Source organism: Meleagris gallopavo, chromosome Z, assembly GCF_905368555.1.
Source record: "Meleagris gallopavo chromosome Z, MGAL_WU_HG_1.1, whole genome shotgun sequence".
Classification (NCBI taxonomy): domain Eukaryota; kingdom Metazoa; phylum Chordata; class Aves; order Galliformes; family Phasianidae; genus Meleagris; species Meleagris gallopavo.
In genome coordinates, this window is record NC_139435.1 from 227,420 (window position 1) to 245,000 (window position 17,581).

At 51.7% G+C, this 17,581-nt stretch overlaps 1 protein-coding gene across 26 annotated transcripts in view; it reads right to left on the bottom strand.

The window, feature by feature from the left end:
• TCF4 (transcription factor 4) overlaps positions 1-17,581 on the bottom strand; it is a 161,107-nt gene that overhangs the window by 68,715 nt on the left and 74,811 nt on the right. For all 26 annotated transcript variants that reach the window (XM_085214000.1, XM_085213998.1, XM_085213985.1 and 23 more), the window contains one exon: positions 4,635-4,699. In XM_085214000.1, the coding sequence (XP_085070126.1) occupies positions 4,635-4,699 (65 nt within the window). The remainder of the gene's footprint in view (positions 1-4,634; positions 4,700-17,581) is intronic.

Here is a 17,581-nt window from a genome sequence, read left to right on the forward strand (position 1 = left end):
GCTGCAGGCGCCCTTCGTTCCTCTCCGCAAGCAGCGGACATTCGCAAGCTGAAATGCAGAGCCACCCTCGATGCAGAGGGATGGAAGCCCTCTGTGTGCCACTGTGCGTGGTCCCGAGCAGCTCAGGGCCCATCGCTCACCGTCCTTCTGCCCCCCACCTGCTCCAGAGGTGGGAGAGGAGGGGAAGGGGGGGCAGCGGAGGGGATGAGGGCGGGGAAGGGCCGTGGGGAAGGATGGCACAGACTGAGCCGTTTTGCCGTAGGGGTTAAATGCCGCCTCTCTCATTTCCTTCGTCAGTCCTTCCTGCAGCAGCGCCTCGAGTCAGGCTGAAGGCGAGCAGATATGATCTCATTCAGGATGGAGATTATTATATTTTGGTAGCAGATATTTAAAAAAAAGAAAAAAAAGGAGAGCCGGCGAAGCTTGCATAACTCCACTCGTTTTTACCTTCGCACTTCATCCCAGCCCCAGCCTTCAGCGCTGGGATGGTTCCAAGCACCGCCGACGGTATTTCTTGCACGTCACATCCAAAAACAACACCAGGCTCACTTCTGAGAAGTCTTAATAGTAAAAACAATCATAGATCAGGATCTGGGGACTCTGCTGTAAGCTAAAGCACCTTGAAAGCTAGGCTATCTTTCAGTCCTCACTTCCCAAAAGGACATAATCCAAATTGTCCAACAGCTCCCAAATCTATTCCCACGTACAATCTCTTGGAAGTCCTGGTGCATGTTTTCTGTTCAAGCTCGTCACACGGTTCTGTTTACTGCTTACTTTGAGTTACCAACTGCCCAGCAAAGTGTGGCAGCTCAGGGTTACCTGCAGCCAGTCCCAGTGCCATTAAGGATGAGCAGATCCCTGCTGCCCCACCTGCCTGGCTTCAGCACGGCGCTACCCGAGGCTCTCTGAGCAAAGAAACTGAAGCACTGCCCGCAGCTGCCACGTGCAGACCCCCACGCGGGGTCTGGAGAGAAGGAGGCCTGGGGGAGACCACATCACTCCCTCCAGCTGCCTGGAAGGAGGCTGCAGCCAGATCGGGGCTGGCATCTTCCCCAGAATAACCACAATAGGACAACAGGTAATTAATTGCCTTCAGTTGTGTCAGGAGAGGGCCAGGACGGCTATTAGGAACAACTTCTCCAAAGAGCGGTGCTGCAGTGGCACAGCTGCTCGGGCAGTGGTGGAGTCCCCATCCCTGGAGGTGTCCCAGAGCCGTGGGGATGTGGCACATGGGAACACAGGGGACACAGTGGGCTGGGCTGGGGTTGGGGACCTCAGGGGTCTTTTCCAACCTTCATGATCCTGTGGTTCTGTGACCTACACTGCGGTGTCAACCGACGGCACAGAGGAGGGCAGGAAGCCTGGCTGAAGTGGGACAAATGAAGGAGGTACGCTTTCTGACACATTGCTAACACCCCCGAACCAGCACAGCCAGAAGAGAGCTGATCTTTGGGGGAACAGAGAGCAGAGGAAAATTAAGACAACACGTAAAATCCTGACTTCACAGAACACAGTGGGGTCTTTGTCATTAACTTCACTGAAGTCAGTATTTCAGAAATGCCTCGACAACAACTTTGGTGCACGTTCCTCTGCTGACTTCTCTCCGACAGAATTAAATAGCTCCCACGACGAGCCTTCCTCCATTCCCACTGCCATCAGCGCTGCACTTGCCATGATCCTCTGTAAGAGCAGAACGGGGCCCCTGGCTCGGGAATAAAAGCCGTCCTGAGGGAACGGCTGCTGCACATCCAACCTCTCCTCTCCCCAACGTGAGCAGCACACAGAAAGGAAACCTCAGAGCATCACTGCTGCTTGCACGAAGAGGGGTTGTTGGCTTTTTCCTACCAGAAGATTAATAGGTAGCAAGTTCAATATCGTTAAGTATTTAGTTTTCCTTAATTGTTCCAGGAATTCATCTACAGAGAGCAATGCATCACATCTGGAGGTAGCAATTTACCTTTCAGGAATCAACAAAATCTGCACACTCCTCCTGGGTCTGGGGAGGAGCGTGCGGAGCTGCGGCTGCACTGAGCTCGGGGTGCTCTCAGCAATCTGCAGCACCACCAACACCATTTTACTTGGAAATCACCTCGTTTTTCTCACTGTCTTCTGCCCAGGGAAGCCCGTCTCTCAGCACATCCCAGAAATCTTGCAGCAGAACTGTAGCTTTGGGTTTCCTTCCACGCCGGAAGGTTCCTACTTGTTAATAATGCAGTCGGTTCCGATCGTGGTGCAGCCTGAAGAGCAGACAATAGATGGCCCTCGGCACTCCACGTTATTCCTTCTGTACCTTTCAGGAATTCAAGAGATTCGTATTTGAGGAGCATTCTTCTCCTTCTCGTCTGGGCACTAGTCTCATACTTCATCCCCTCTTCCATTACACTTCAAGAGAGTGGATGCACACGGCAGAAAGAAAGTCCACGGTCTGCAGGTTTTGGTATTTGTAGTTTTTTGAAATACGTACCTAAAATGTCTCAAATTTTCATGCACGAAAGCAGAGGAAAAGAGCAGAGGGTACACTGGGCAACGGCATTTCTCCACCAGCTCTTCACCAACTGCACACAAGTGGTGGGGTACAGCCTTACCAGCACCGAGTTCTGCACCCAAAGCCCTTCACTGCCCAACCCCATGCCCAGTATTGTGAGCTCCCGCCACCTCTGTGCCACTCCCAGCACTGCAGGCAACGCCGTACGAGGTCACATCAGAGCCCAGGAACTGCGTGCCCTTCCACGCCCGTGTATCCGTGGAACCAATCCGCTGGATTTGGTTCCATCATAGAACCACAGAATGGATCTCGGGGCTGGAAGATCTTTCCACACCTGCTGTGTGTGCAACAAGCTCACCCTCACTGCACACGGAGGGAAAGCCACGAGCAGAAGGTAAGGATGCTGAGATCGGCCAGCACTGCCAAACTGCACCCTCAGCCCACAGCAGCCACGCTGCCCTCTGCTCCTGTTGGTCAGTGCTCACTGCCAAACTCAAGGAAATACACATCTCCTAGGGGCTGGCAGCCCTGCCTGGGGCAGGGGGTGGAAATCGATGATCCTGGGGTCCCTTCCAGCGCCAGGATCCGTTCCGTGATTCAGTGATCGAACCAAATCCAGCAGGTACTGATGGATACGGGAGCACAGGAGCAGCCCGCAATGCAAGCCACGTTAAGGCTCTCCATACAACACGGAAACTGGAAAGCACAGAGCAGCTCCCAGTGCAGGAGCCCGACCGAGAACTGACGCCGCTGCTCCGAGCCAGGATAAGGCAGCGCCCCAAGGGCCACCTCCTGCAGCCGCCCGCTCTGCCCACAGGCGGACATTCAGCACCTGCCTTGCTTCCACGCCGAGCAGAACTTCACAGAACCACAGAACGGCCCGGGTTGGAGGGACCTCAAGGATCACGAAGCTCCAACCCCCCTGCCGCAGGCAGGGCCACCAACCTCCTGCACAGGGCCCCGTCCAACCTGGCCTTGAACACCTCCAGCCTCACCGGCACGCAGCTCCATGCCCCTCACGTTCGTTCTCCACACACCTGTAAGCCCATCACTCCGCTGCAAGCAGAGCGAAGCAGCGTTCCCTGCCCGCCCATCCCAGCACACTCAGGGTGAGGAAATCCGCACAGGCTCCAGTCCATCCATTTCTCTGTGCTACACGAGGGCCGCTTCCAAAACGCGCCGGAAGACCGCAGCCCCACATCACCAATGCACACAGGATGAAGGGATCAAGCACTTCCCTTTCCTATAGGGAAATAATGCGCATTTTGGCTGTCTTCGTGGCTCGTTATTTTTGTCCTGGCAGATTCAAACAGCACAAAGCTTTGAATATTAAGAAGGCTATTAAATTATTTCAATACTTTTCCAAAGTAGGAGGCTGCTGCACTCAGAAAAAGGAAGCCCAGCATTCTCCACGCACAAAATGAATGTGAACGCACGATTAATACTGCAACTGAAATTAAAAAGAAAGCGTCTTTCAAAGAAATCAATTGTCTCGAAACAAAGGACAGACTTTTGGCTATCGATAGTATTTTTAGACTCAGACTTTCTCTGGAGACTTAAAAGTATGCAAATGCAGAGCGCGCAGCGGCGCACGCACACGCACTGCACCTTTGTGTTGCACTGGCACTTTATTATTTAATTAAACTACTCTTATTTCTCTAGCTCACGCACGCTTCCCTTGAGACGGCTTTGCTGTTAGCCTGCTGGCCTTGACTTCCAGCCAAAAACAATTCAGAAACAAAAAGGGACAACAAATCATATTTCCACAGACATTTTTATCCCTTCAGTACAACCTTGTTTTCACACAACATCGTACAGATCCCACGAAAACTATAGTTTACGGTGGTAGCCACCTAGGGCTGGGGGCCGACACGAGCTCTGCCTCGCGCTTCCACTTTTGTCACTGCTGAGGTTGGACTGCACGGAAGGGACCCTCGGGGCTCCATCAGCGCGGGGCCACAACCAGCAGCCTGCAGCCGCCCGGAGCGGCGCTGGGTCAGAGCCGGCAGCCCCACGGCCACACTGCAGCACAGCAGACACTGCCCACACCTCCGTGGGCAGCCCCGCTGCGAGGGGCACAGCACGAAGCTGCAGACCCTTCTTCTCACAGCGCTCACCACCACGCCTCGCCGAGCAGCATCCCGCTTACCTGGTGGCAACCCTGCAAATTCGAGTCTCTTCCGTACGATGAGTATGATCCCCTTTCTGTTTTACCTGTTGGGAGAGAAGAAGGAGATGTGTGACCAATGCGATCGGATGTGCACGTACAGCTTCTCCAAGTGCTTTACAGGACGTTCCCCACGTTTCCTAGCGCTGCTTACATACATAAAATAGGCGCTGCTGGCTGTGCAACGCACACAGGCAGCAGCAGAGCACTAACGCCTTCTCCTGCTGAGGATGGTGATGTGAAAGGAACTTCCCCGTCCCGGCTGCACCGCCCCAGGATGGGATGCAGAAGGACTCAGCCAGCCCAGCACAGCTCTCCAGGCGGCGCCCATCCCCACGGCGGCACTGCGCCTCGTGCCGGGGCAGCTCCCCGGGCACTGGGAGTGACACGGGGACGGGGACGGGGACGGGGACGGCTCCAGGAGGGCCCACCACTGCTGCTGTGCGCTGCCGGCCCCACAGACCGGTGCTCACGCTGGGTTTTGCTCCAGGCTGCCCGCAGCACGCAGCTCCGGCAGCCTGCCTCGCAGCACTGGTTACGGCCACGCTGTATTTACAAAGGAAAATAAAGGTTCTTTCAGGTTTGAATGGGCAGACTCGAGCAAAACCAAGGAGGAAAGAGGTGGTTTCTGCAGAGCATTAAGTCATGGCTGAGTAGCACTACACCACGTGCTAGGGAGACAAAGAGCAGTCAAGAGGGCTGATACAAAACATATTGACACCAACAGACCACCCTTACGGCGCGGGCAGCCACGGGGGGAGGCAGAACGGCCAGCAGCACCACGAGCACCGCGGCCGCAGCGGAGCACGGAGCTGCAGCAGGGCAGGGCTGTCCCCTCTGTCCCCGTGCCCCAGCAGCACTCCCAGCCCCGCGCGGCGGGGGAATCAAGCACGTCTTCCCCCACCACAACACCAGACCGCGCCGCTTCCTTCGGCCGCCCGCTCGTTATTGTTTTTGCTGTTTCCTCCCTCCAGCACAGGAACCCCCTGAACGCATCGGCCGCGCAGGGGACGTCTGCACACATCACAACTTTTGGAAGCCCTCGTGCCTGGCTGCGGGGAAACGCCGCATCGCCCACCACACGGCCCCCTGGGCTCCGAGCACCAGAAGCCTCTGCAGGAACAACGCAGGACGGCAACAACGAGGAGACGTGAACGGCCCAACGCTCCCAGCGCGACAGCCGCGCTGCGGGCGCTGCCCCACAAGTGGAGGCGGTGGGGCAGGGCTGCGTGCCGGGAGCAACCCCAGGGCCACGGCAGCCCAGCACCCGCAGCGCAGACACCGGCAGCCTCGTCTTAATTTCAGTTGTTAAAAAATATTTATCCGGATACAAAAATAAACCCGCTGCAAATTACAAGTTGTCAGGGTTAAAATCTACTTCTATTTGTGTGGGGGAGGATAAGAGAACAGCATAGACATGAATCATTCTCAGTAATTTGAGTGTTTCCATGACATCAATGGGCACTCGTCCAGGACTCTGTCGAAGTCTGCGAGGTACCAAAGCGGCACAGCAGCCAGCAGGAGATTGACTTTTTTTTTTTTTTTAGGATTATGCTCCTTGTAAAGATTTCATCTCCAGCATCCACTTTTACCACCAAACAGAGGGCTCTGGAGACCATGGGAGAACGTGCTTCGTTCTGCCGGTGTCAGCCTTTAACTTTATCGCATCTCTGCCGCCGTCGCTGTTGTTCCCATGTACGGCCAGAAATCTGCCCTCTCCATTAGGAACAAACAACCAAAATCCACGGAAAAGTCAAGAAACTGTTAGAAAAGATTCACATCCGTAGATTTTCACTATCAACTGTAATTACGAAATTATCATACTTTTTGTAGCGGCGTTACATTTCGTTTGAGGGTGGGGGGAGTTGGGGGGGGGGAAGAAGAGAAATATCTTTTGTATAAACTGTCCGTTTAAAATTAGCTACAGTCTTGATGTTGATTTTCTGCTTAAAATTCACTGGCACATTTGTTTCAGATAATAAAATTTGCAAGAGTGCTGATAATATGCAAGAGTGGGCTCCGCACGCAACTATTTGTGCTGGCAGATACAAAAGCTTCTCCCGAATTTCTGCGTTTCCTGTGCATTCTGTGCCATCCTCAGCCCCTCAGACCCGCGCAGCGCATCTCCCGGGGTCTGCAAGGGATCAGGGTTCTCTCTCCCCCTCTTTTTTTAACGTTTTAAAAAGGAGAGAGCGTCTACAGCCATGTAGACACCCGACGCATTCACTGCGGAATTTTCGAGACAACCCTCTAGTACTAGAATGCGGCAGCCGCTGCGGATATTTTTTGGCACAAAGACAATGGTGGCAGTGCCAAGCCCCATGGCTAAAACTACTCAAAGGAGGCATAAGGGTAGCATTAATCGTTCGAGTCTTTTACCGCATGGAGCACCGCCGTCCATATTTTACAACCCGAAAGTACCCGTTTGTGGTATTTGTTGAGAGCCAGGAAAAGGGAGGGGGGGGGAGGAAAAAAAAAAATAATTAGAAAAATAAAAAGAGGAGTCTGAAATGCACACAACAAATCTGGCCAGATTTCCCATTAATTCTCTCTACCTACAGCACCCAACGCTGAACATCGCGCCGACCGCCAGCAGCGCTCCGCAACAAAGCGCCCATCCTTATGTGGTCGGGTCAGCAGGACGTGGGAGCGCAGCCATGGCAGGAGCTGACCTACAAAGGCGGTCAAAAACTTTGGGGAGCTGTTATTCTTTGGGTAAAGCGGGAAAAGAGTCTTCGATACGGCCGGAGGTGGCACCTCGGCGCGTGCGGCCGCGTATCTATATATTGCATTAATTGGCACAATGTGTGCCAATCAACGGAGAGACAAAGGAAGAACTCCAGGCAGCTCCTGCCTTCTGACAAACGCTGCATCTCAAGGCTGTGCTCTGTGAGTACTTCAGAAAACAACAACGCTTATCTCCCCGGAACTAAAACCATGCCTCCGTAAATACTGCGCTCGCATTTTTGTTGAACCGCAAAAGAAAAAATAAAAATAAAAATGAAAGCGTCCTAGGACTGCCAATCCATCAATAGCGAAGCCACTCGCCTTTCCATGGTGCACTTTGAAAAATTAATCGAATTAAGTAGAAAATTTAAGCAACTTGCAAAGCACAAACGCAGCCATCGCCTCCCCCTCGGCTCCATGCCCCAGGGATGGGCCGCACTGGGGGCAGGATGGGACTCCTTCCACCTGCGGAGGAAGGGGAAATGAGGCTGTTTCTATAAACGACTTCCATTCAGTCTTTATGCTCATTTCACTTTTGGTGTATTTTTTTTTTTTTTTTCAGTGTTTGAACCAGAATATTGCAGCCCAGGTTTTCCGATGCCCTACGTTTGGGGTTTAGCTCCTGGTTAGACCAAAGATGGGAAAAAAATGGAATTTTAAGAAAATGCAGCAAAAGTTTAAAGCTCTGCATCAGGTCTGCCCGGGTCTGCAGTTTTCCTCACCTTCCTTCTCCCGACTGTATTTCCAGAATTTCTCACTTTTTGCAGCGCAGGGTCTCAGGTGCTCCTCAATGGAGACCAACCCATCCCCGAGCAGCTGCGGGGAGCTCCGCACCACGACAGCCAAGCACCAACTGCTCTCTTACGCAGGCAATTTCCATGTTTCTTCAGGAGTTTTGAACGCATTTGTTCTTTCCAAGGAAAAAACACACAAATTTAAAATGCGGATATATTTTTGGGTGGGAATGAATCGCAGGTGAGCCAGGCTGCACAGGCGCAATCCCCGCTCGGCACTCACGCGACACGGCTCCGGCGTGACCTCGGTTATGTACACATATTTCTCCAACAGTACCGTGCTTCCTGCCGTGGGATATACAGTCAAAATATCCCATTTATTGCCGAGAGGTTCTGAACAGCGTGTTTTACATCACAAAGAATCTCGCCCGATGGTGATGGAAGTATCATGGTAATGAGCTATTCCTGCTTTGTGCCGTATGTGAAGTACAGACAATACGAAACGAATCTAATAGATTTTAAGCAAAGTTTGTGCAGGAACGTGCGCAATATAGCAGGAATGGCACAGCATCTGACCTCCAGAAAACCGCAACCCAGACACAAAGCCGAGGGAAGGTATTGATCCCAATAATTCCAACGGCATTTGCCCCAAAATACCACACAGCGTCGGGAAGAAGAGATCTTTTTGACATGAAAGAGGATTTTCCCACTTACACGGATGCGCAGCAAACAGAAACGGTTCATAAAGAGACGTTACGATGCCAGAGCGTGGGCTATTACAAGGGAAGAATTTTTTTTTTTTTTTTTTTTAAACAGTACCATCAAAATGCAAAGGAAATTAAACTCTAAAATTTGTACTAAAATAAAGTCACAGCTCTGAGCTGAACAAACCGAGGGGACAAGCAGTCCCTCACCACCACTCTCACACTGCTGCCTGTGCTAAACAGGCAGGCTATGCTCCCCAGCATCCCTATGGCCAACAGGCACCGGCACAGGCTGGCTGCATATTCGAACTGCTCGCTGCTATTAGAACACTAATACTGATTATTAGCATCAGTACAACGCTCACACGGAGCTCTGACCCCGCAGCCCCACGGCCCACAGCCCGCGCTCCCTTCCGGGCTCATTCCTTTACAAAAAATGCTTTTCTGCCATCAATCTTGGTTCATGAAATATTGGACCCGTACCAAAAGACTGAGGCAAATTGCTCGGTCTATTTCTGTAATCCACCAAATACCAGCATCTATTACAGGGCAATACGTGACTTCTTGGTCTGCGTGCTTTTAGAACAAAATAGCTGTGGCAAAATGGCATTTGAAACAACAGGAGTGTGAAGACAGAATACTGAAGACCAGATTCTACCAAGCACATCTGAAATGGCCCCCGGCCCCCTTCATTCCTTCCAAATTCAATTACACTACAAAGACCATCACACTATCCTACACAAGAAGGGTTTGGCACTGATGTTCACTTATTTGCCTTCCCGATGCAGGAGCCCTACAGGACTGACCATGACCTAACCCAATGAGAACAAGCACGCTGCGCTCCTTGCAACAGGCTTTCAGCACCCCGAAATTAGAGAGGACACGGAGGCATTGCCACCTCTGGGCCAGGGCTGCAACTGGGAACCCAGCAGGACGGCACCGCACCCTGAGGGCAAGGAGCATCGCCGTGCCTCCTATCGACTCCCTGCCCTGAGACCAGAACGAACCTTTTGTAATTAAATACGGCGTTCAAACAGAACAACGTCTATTTGTCCACAGTAACGTTGGAAAATTCAGGAAATCTGAAAGAACCGTCCCCTCCACCGACCCCGCAGAGACCCCGCTGTGCTCCCAGCAGCGCCGGGCAGCGGCAGCACGACATGCCCGAGCCCACCTTCCTTCTCATCTGTGCACGGAATCCGAGTTTACAGGAAGCTGTTATATCCAAGCCCGCACACCTGCACACCTCTGGAAATAAGAGACAGATCTGCTCTGCAGAGAAACGGGACTGCGACGATGACAGGCACCGCAGAACCAAAAAACCAAAAGCACTGCACAACACAAGAGGATCAGAGCGGCAGGAAGGGCAGCATTTCCACAGAGGCACAAGAGAAACCCGCGCTGCAGTGGCACCCCAGAGCTGAGAGCAGTGCAGAACCGCACAAAAAGCACTGAGCGATGCTTCACCCCGGGTCGGCATCGCGGTGCTCCTCCACCTGTAGTGCACTGCGGGCCATCCCTGCTCGCTGGTTTGGGGACTGCTCCGGGAGGTCCTCATCGCCCCCGGGGAAACCTGGGCCTTCACTCCAGCACGGAAACTGAACCGCTCTAAAACACATCAGATAAGGGACTGAGGCCGTGAAAGACAGAGAACAGAAAGAGGACAATAAACCTCCCCGGAGCCAAAGCCCGGGCTCCAAATCCACGGGGTGCAAACCACTCCGTATCTCACACCGTTCATTAAAAGGCCACTAAAACAAAGCAGGATGGCTACGAGTGGGGATAGCGGATCGCAGCCGCACCGTAGGAGCTGGGGGGGACCTGCACCTCCCTTCTGCAGAACCTGATGGCAAAGCACAGTTATAACTTGTTGGTAGCGCTGTCTCCGCAGCCCTCTATCCTCCATTTCTGCCCCATTTTCAAACCTGGGTCTGCGACAGTGCACGAGGCTGAGATTAAGCACCCAACGGCACGCTCCCACCAAAACGGCATTCCTTTGTAATACTGCTCCATGCAGGAAATCTAAGAAAAAGCTTTTATTTTAGCTATAATTTTGACGGACGAAAAGCGATTCAGAAGAGATGATCTGAGTTGCCCGGGCAGAGAAAACGAGCTGCAGGCGTCTCTGCGGATGGCAAAGCACCCCTACACTGCAAAGCTACAGAATGCCCAACAGAATCCAGTCGGCGACATCCAGCAGAGGGCATGCGCACCCTGGTAAGAGGTTTACACTCCAGGTCTGACATTTCCTCGGCACTATGGGAGTGGTTGGGGCTGAGAATACAGCCAAACTCATAGCAGAGCACACAGCTCTGGAAACGTCAGGGCTGCCTCGTGCAAGCAAAGTCGGCAAGGCTGGAGGGATGGGCTTTGTGCACTGCCGCACCGTGATCCAGCTCCAAACCCTGCGGTCCCGAAGGCGAAGATGACAGCCCTCGTGCCTGCTTCCCAGCGCGGGCTGCGCACACGGACGGGGCGCGACGCCGAGCGGCGGCACGCGGACTGATTCAGTGGTTCCGTGGGCGGGGGGAACGCAGCCTGCACTGCTACCCAATAAAGCCAGGCGTACCAGGCCTAATTTCTACCTTAAATGCCTTCATTCCTCCACCAAACTGCAGTCTCGCCTACGCCTTCCAGTCAATGTTTCTTTCCATTTTCATTCCGCTGAAGTCAGGTGAAATTTTTTAACACCTGACCCAGGGCAGAATTTCACCACTGGCCGTGCCTGGCTGGCACAACCTGCTCGGTTCTGTTTTCCGTATCACAAATGTCTGCTCTGCTCCGGCGCCGTCCCGCTGGGTGCTGACGAGCGCACGCCCAGCACAGGCCCTCCCGGGGGCGCAGCACAGCTCCGCGTCCACAGGGGAGCGGGCACACAGCACTGCCGTCACCTGCTGCTGCCAGGCACAGAACCACCGCTCCCAGCCTCAACCTCTTCTCCACAGCCCGCAGTAATGGCTCTTTGGGTTCCTTATCAGATAATACATTTTTTTTTAAGTTTCGGTAGCCTTGGGAGATGCACTTAATTTATAAGGTCTACAAGCCAGGCGGCTTAGGTTACATGTAGGTCACCATAAATAATACTCATCCCTCGGCCATCGTGGGCTGCGCCGCGTCGCCTAAGTTGAAATGACAAGCCTTTATTATTCCTAAGCACTCGATTCTGAAACATTTGCACAATCTGTTAAGTCCAGACAAATTTAAATGGTTGTGACATGCAGCCTGCTAGGGTCAGTGACAGGGATAATGCCTCTTTACGTGGGTAAAATTTTGTGGCATATAGGTCACTCTCTTAAGGGGAATCAACTGCGCGTCTCTTCTTTGCATTTCCACCACAATCCTTCATCCCGCAGCCTGGAGCTGAGAGTGAAATGCAAGAAAGGAGCCGAGCGCTCAAAGCAAAAATCTGCTTCCAGGACAATCCATTATATCTGACAAGTTAAATGTTCCATGGTAGACCATATGGCATCAGAGCAGGGCCGACGATGGAAGAGGGAAACTCAGCAAATGCATCACAATTAAGGAGTTTGACTATAGACTTTACTTTGATTTACTTTATTTTTTATTAAATTTCAGATATTGTAGACCTCCAATTTCCACAGACCCTCACGGAGCCCCTACACAGTCTACCAAAATAGCTGCATGTGAACAGGTGGCTCACCAAAATTCTCCTCTCCAAAATCTTATGCTCTAAGCTATTTTCAGTACTGCTCCAGAGTAAGCCATTACCGTGCCTGGCAAATGTGCTCAGCGCAGGGCATTTCTACTCTTACCGAGCGTTAATATTATTAATGCTTGTTAAAGACCAGAAAAAAAGTAAGTGAGACAAAAAGGAAAACCTACGGCTCCAAAGCCGCAGTGACGAGCGCTCAATAGAGGTTTCACTCCACACAGCTCCAACCTTCAACATCGAGCATCACAGTCAGGAGCCATCCTACGGAAAACCACCACATCTCTGCTTCTCACCAGGCTGGCCCGCATTTCTCAGGGGAATTCCTGCCCAGGTAAGATGACAGCACTCATCACCTAAAAGTCACTTTGGATCTTCAGAACCTGTGGCTCTACAACCCCCGGTGCACAATGTGGAAGCACAGGCATGCCCCAGGGCTTTGCACAGCCCAGCATGATGTCCATGCTTGCTCCACAAACTTGCAGCTCGACTCAACGCTGAGAGCTGCCAGGTATGAGCCCACTGCTGTTGTGGCCCATTTTATCCCATTTTGATTTGCAAATCGTGCTCACAAATCAAGCAAAGCTGTGAGCTATGCAGCATCAGCCCTTCCCATAAGGCATGCACCATCCTCTGCTACTCCCTTTGGAAGAGCCCGGTTCTTGTGCTCTTGTGAAGCACCCATGCAACCAACCAGAGCAACAGTGGATTGGGAACCACATATTCCCATGGACTGGGAATCCTTTCTTTGCCACACCTAAGGAGACCGACCTTGTCTACAACGAATAGCCAGCAGACGACTTAGAACAAAAAATGGAGCAAATCTGTGGTGTGTGATGAAGTTCCTAAGCAGTCTGGAAACACAATGCGGGAAACGGTAACTAATATTTACAGAATTCCTTACAAGGAATGTCTTCCAAAAAAAACCACAGCAAAACTTCCACCGATTTGTCACTGCTCTGCTCCAGTATCACACAGGCCTACCACCATTCAGAAATAAAATACGCAGAAATAACTGCATGACCATTTTCCAGCAACGCCCTGGGGTCACGATTCAAAAATAAAGTAGGTAACCTAAGTTATGTCCTTCTTTAGGCATTTAAATAGAGCCCTGGGACCAGGGGTACTGTAAATCCAGGCTGTCACTGGCTGATAGCAGTGGAAGCTGCTGGTGCACAAGGAACCAAAATGAGCCACACGCTCGCGCACTGGAGTTGGCAACCTAATTTTAAGCACTTACTTTTGGAATCACGGGATTTTAAATTTTGACCTTGCAAACACTGAGCCAGCTTTGCTACCAGTAAGGGCCCATCCTGCCCAGCGCCGGGACTGGCGAGCATTGCCCTGCGATGCCCAGAGGGATTGCACAGTGACACGGAAAGCGCTCTCACTGGAACCGAGGGGAAGAACGCGCTGCATGGCAAGCCATGCCTTCTGAGCCCAGAGCTGCACTCACTCGCTGCTTAATTCTGCAGCAGGCTTGTAACAGAACTTTTGTTTTCCCCATATCAAGCCATTTTTAAGGCTTAACAACTGCAGTTTCCCAAATGGCCTTCATTCCACTGCCTCCCGAGGCGTGCACCCAGGTTCAGCGGCCAGCACCAATGGAGCCGCTGCACCAGCAGTGCCCTCCCTACCAGCCTGTGCTTGGGGAGAGCCCCAAAGTGACACTCGGGTTCTGACCACTCCAAACACGATGAACAACAGCCAGGCTCAGGCCTGGAGAGCCTGGGGGTCACTGAGGAGCCCGGAAGCTCCACTGAGAGCATCCCTGCAGGAGCTCAACATCTTTATCAGCTCAACGGTGCGATCACCTTCATCTCCAAAGGTCACACACTGAGCAGTTCAGGAATTCCTGCTTGCTAAACTCAAGTTCAAACTCACTTTGTTCTAAGACTTCTAGAAACTGAAACTAAGAAATCCTTGATAGGAATTCCAGGGGTCAGCTTTATGGAAAAGTCCTGAACGGATTTTTAAAACACCAGTTTCAGTGGGAAGAAGAACACATTCTTCCAACAGTACGTTGGTATTTTATTACTCCACACGAGAAGATGTTTTTAGATGACTTCATGCATACACACGCACATGCACAAACGCTCTATGTGCGTTTTTGTGAGCCCACTACTGTTTATGCATCCCGGAACAAACAAGAAAGCAGGAAAGTAAAGATTTCCATAAATTCTGAAGCATTTTTGGGGTCAGTGAAGAAGTTACTGCATTGAACTGAACTGCTCTGGCCAGAAAGAAACTGCGATGGGAGACAGCAGCTCTGCATGCCAGGAGCACAACGGCCATCACAGCACCGAGCAGAGCCCGACTGCAGCTCTGGGGCTGCAGCGCTTTGCACAGATCTTATATTTATTATTGATCTGGCGTTTAGTTCTGCAGGCGCCGGAACAAAGGCCCTTATGATTATAAATGCATGCTTCTGTGGCACGTGCTTTAATTTTAAAAAGGATACTCTTTTTTTTTCTTTTTTTTTTTTTTCCCCAAAAGATCCTGCATATTAAAAGGACATCAACTCACAGAAAGTCACACATTTTCCCCATGCAGTTACCGAGCTCCAGAAATATCACCCTGCACCCGCACCGAGAACATATGTGCATTTCTCAATTACTGCTTGATGGGGGACCCATCAAATGGAGAAAGGCCCTCAAACACTCTGGCAGCACTGGGGAATTGCTGGGCTGCCACAGACTGGAAGGCAAGAGGTTCAGAACGGAGGTGCTCTGTCACACCCTCCTATCGGCCGCTCGAGGATGTATAGAACAAGTTTGTTCCATGCAATTACAGCCAGCGCGGCTCTGCAGGCTGCCCACTCGTGAAGCAGAGGGATGGGCAGCACAGCTCACTTGGCACCGCCAAACGAGGCCCGTGCCTGTGCTTCGTGGATTCCACCACCAAATCCAGATCAACATTTTTATTACTAATTAAAATCCCCACACGGCAAAGCAACACCTGATCCGAGGAGCTTTCACGTACGGCACTGAACTCCAACATTTCGTTTGCAAATCCGCAGTTCTGTTCCGGATTTATTTCCAAGTGCGCTGCGCCCTGAGCCACTCATGGAAACCAAAACAGAACCTTCAGCAAAGCGTTTCATTTCCCTGTATTGTGGCCTTCAGGGGTGAGAAACAGTGAAAAAAGCAAGTCTGAATGAAAAAAAAACCACCCGAGCTGCTCGCCATTTCCTTATCAAAAGCGAAATATATCAATATCTCATCATATCGTCAAGTATCTATCTACCATAGCGTGTATCCTGCAGTGGCACAGCTCAACGCAGGCCGAGCACAGGCGCACCCAAACGCACGTGAGGGCGGGCAGAGAGCGGCAGCGGTGGAGCGGTGCTGGAGGCTCCCGTGAGCCGTCCCTCCTCACTCTGCTCCGCAGCCCTTTCTGCCGTGAAAATGCTTTCATGTTCCAAGACGGAGCTCCTACCGGGGGGCTACGAGGATAGCTCACTAATTGTCAATTATTCCTGAATACTAACAAATTAAATATTCTTTCAAAAAATTTCCAGGAGGGTGTCGGCAGGTGGACGCTGAGAAACCGCGCATCGTTTTTCTCCACAAAGACACCCAGCGGAGGAGCCTCAACCACTCCGACTTCCAGCCACCTCCAAAGCCCTTCCAGCGCCGCGCTGCCATTCCTGCCACCTGCCAGCAGCAGCACTGACTCACTTGCCACCTTCCACTCTCTGCCTTAGCAAGGGCAGCAGGAATCTCTGCTGCTGACGACGAACCGTCGGCCGCTTCGCCTTTCAGCCCCAGGTGAATCATTACTGAAACGACAACTTTCTGACCGTGCCAAGTCCTGACGCAGGGCAGGGCTTGTAGCGAGCCCTGCCATGGTCACAGCTACAGAGGAGAGCCAGCGCGCCCGCTGGAGGAACACCTGGGCTTCCATCACATCTCTCTGCATTGGAAGAAGGCGGCCGTTCTTCCCAGGGAACTGCACTGCTTCCCAGAAAAGAGAAGAAGAGCTGCACAGCTGTCTGGAGTTAGTGCTCGGGCTCACTAGGAAATTCCTGTAAAATCAAAGACGATATCCGGCCAAACCTGATAGAATTTTTATCTTTTTTTTTTTTTTTTTTTTAAATCCCAAATTCAAACTCTGATCTTTTTTGTTCTTTATCACTGTTTGCAAAAGTCGGGGACTATTTCTCCTCCTCCCCTGTAGAAGCACTCCAGGGCCGGGATGCTTTGCTGCAGCCTGCAAGGGCGGTGCAGGAATGGGCTCCTCCAGATGAAATACTGCAACAGGGAAGAAATTACTCTGTTTTTTTTTTTGTTTTTTTTTTTCCCCTCCTTTTCCCCTTTTCTCCCAAACACACCCAAGCTGTTTATCTCTCACAATTCGTTCAATCCCCCTTTACCCCTCAGAAACGGTGGCTCATTTCAGACACATCACTCCCAAGCCCGATCTGCAGAGCTGAAGCCTTTGGAACTGAGCAGAAAGTTGACGGAGCGCTCGGCTTTCCCGCGGCCGCGCTCAATGCCTTACCCCAGGTGCCCCGTGATTCCCCATGATCCAATAAACACGTATAAAACCTATCGTGGGCTGAGATACAAAGGCCGCTCCCCCTTCATTCAAAGAACAAAACCTTCTCCCTCAGCCCATTCAAGACCCCATTGCTTTCCATTCACTCCAAATTAAAAAAAAATAATAACCTTTTATCCGTCTCTCCTCGAGGAAAAACATACAAATAAACCTTACGGAATCCTCCACCATTTTGATTATTTTTTATTTTTGTATGGCAGAAATATATTTAAGTCGGATACCAACCCCAGGGTCCCCGCAGACTCCTAAATACAAACCCTCTCACCCCGCTGCAGCCAGCAGCGCCTTCCCACAGGGATCTCCAGCTCGTCTCCAGTGCAAAAATTACTGCTCCATCTGGGGGAAGACCTCTGTCTGTCCGCACCGACCAAGGTCCCCCGGCTCCCTGTTTTAACAGTAATCGTGAATACACGATGCAGACTCAGTGAGTGCTCAGTGCCTGGGAACAGCGCAACAGAAATCTGTCTGCAAAGAGCTCTGTGAGCCAAGGATAAGCTCAACCGGCAGCAATCCATCCCGCTGGCCAGAGCCGAG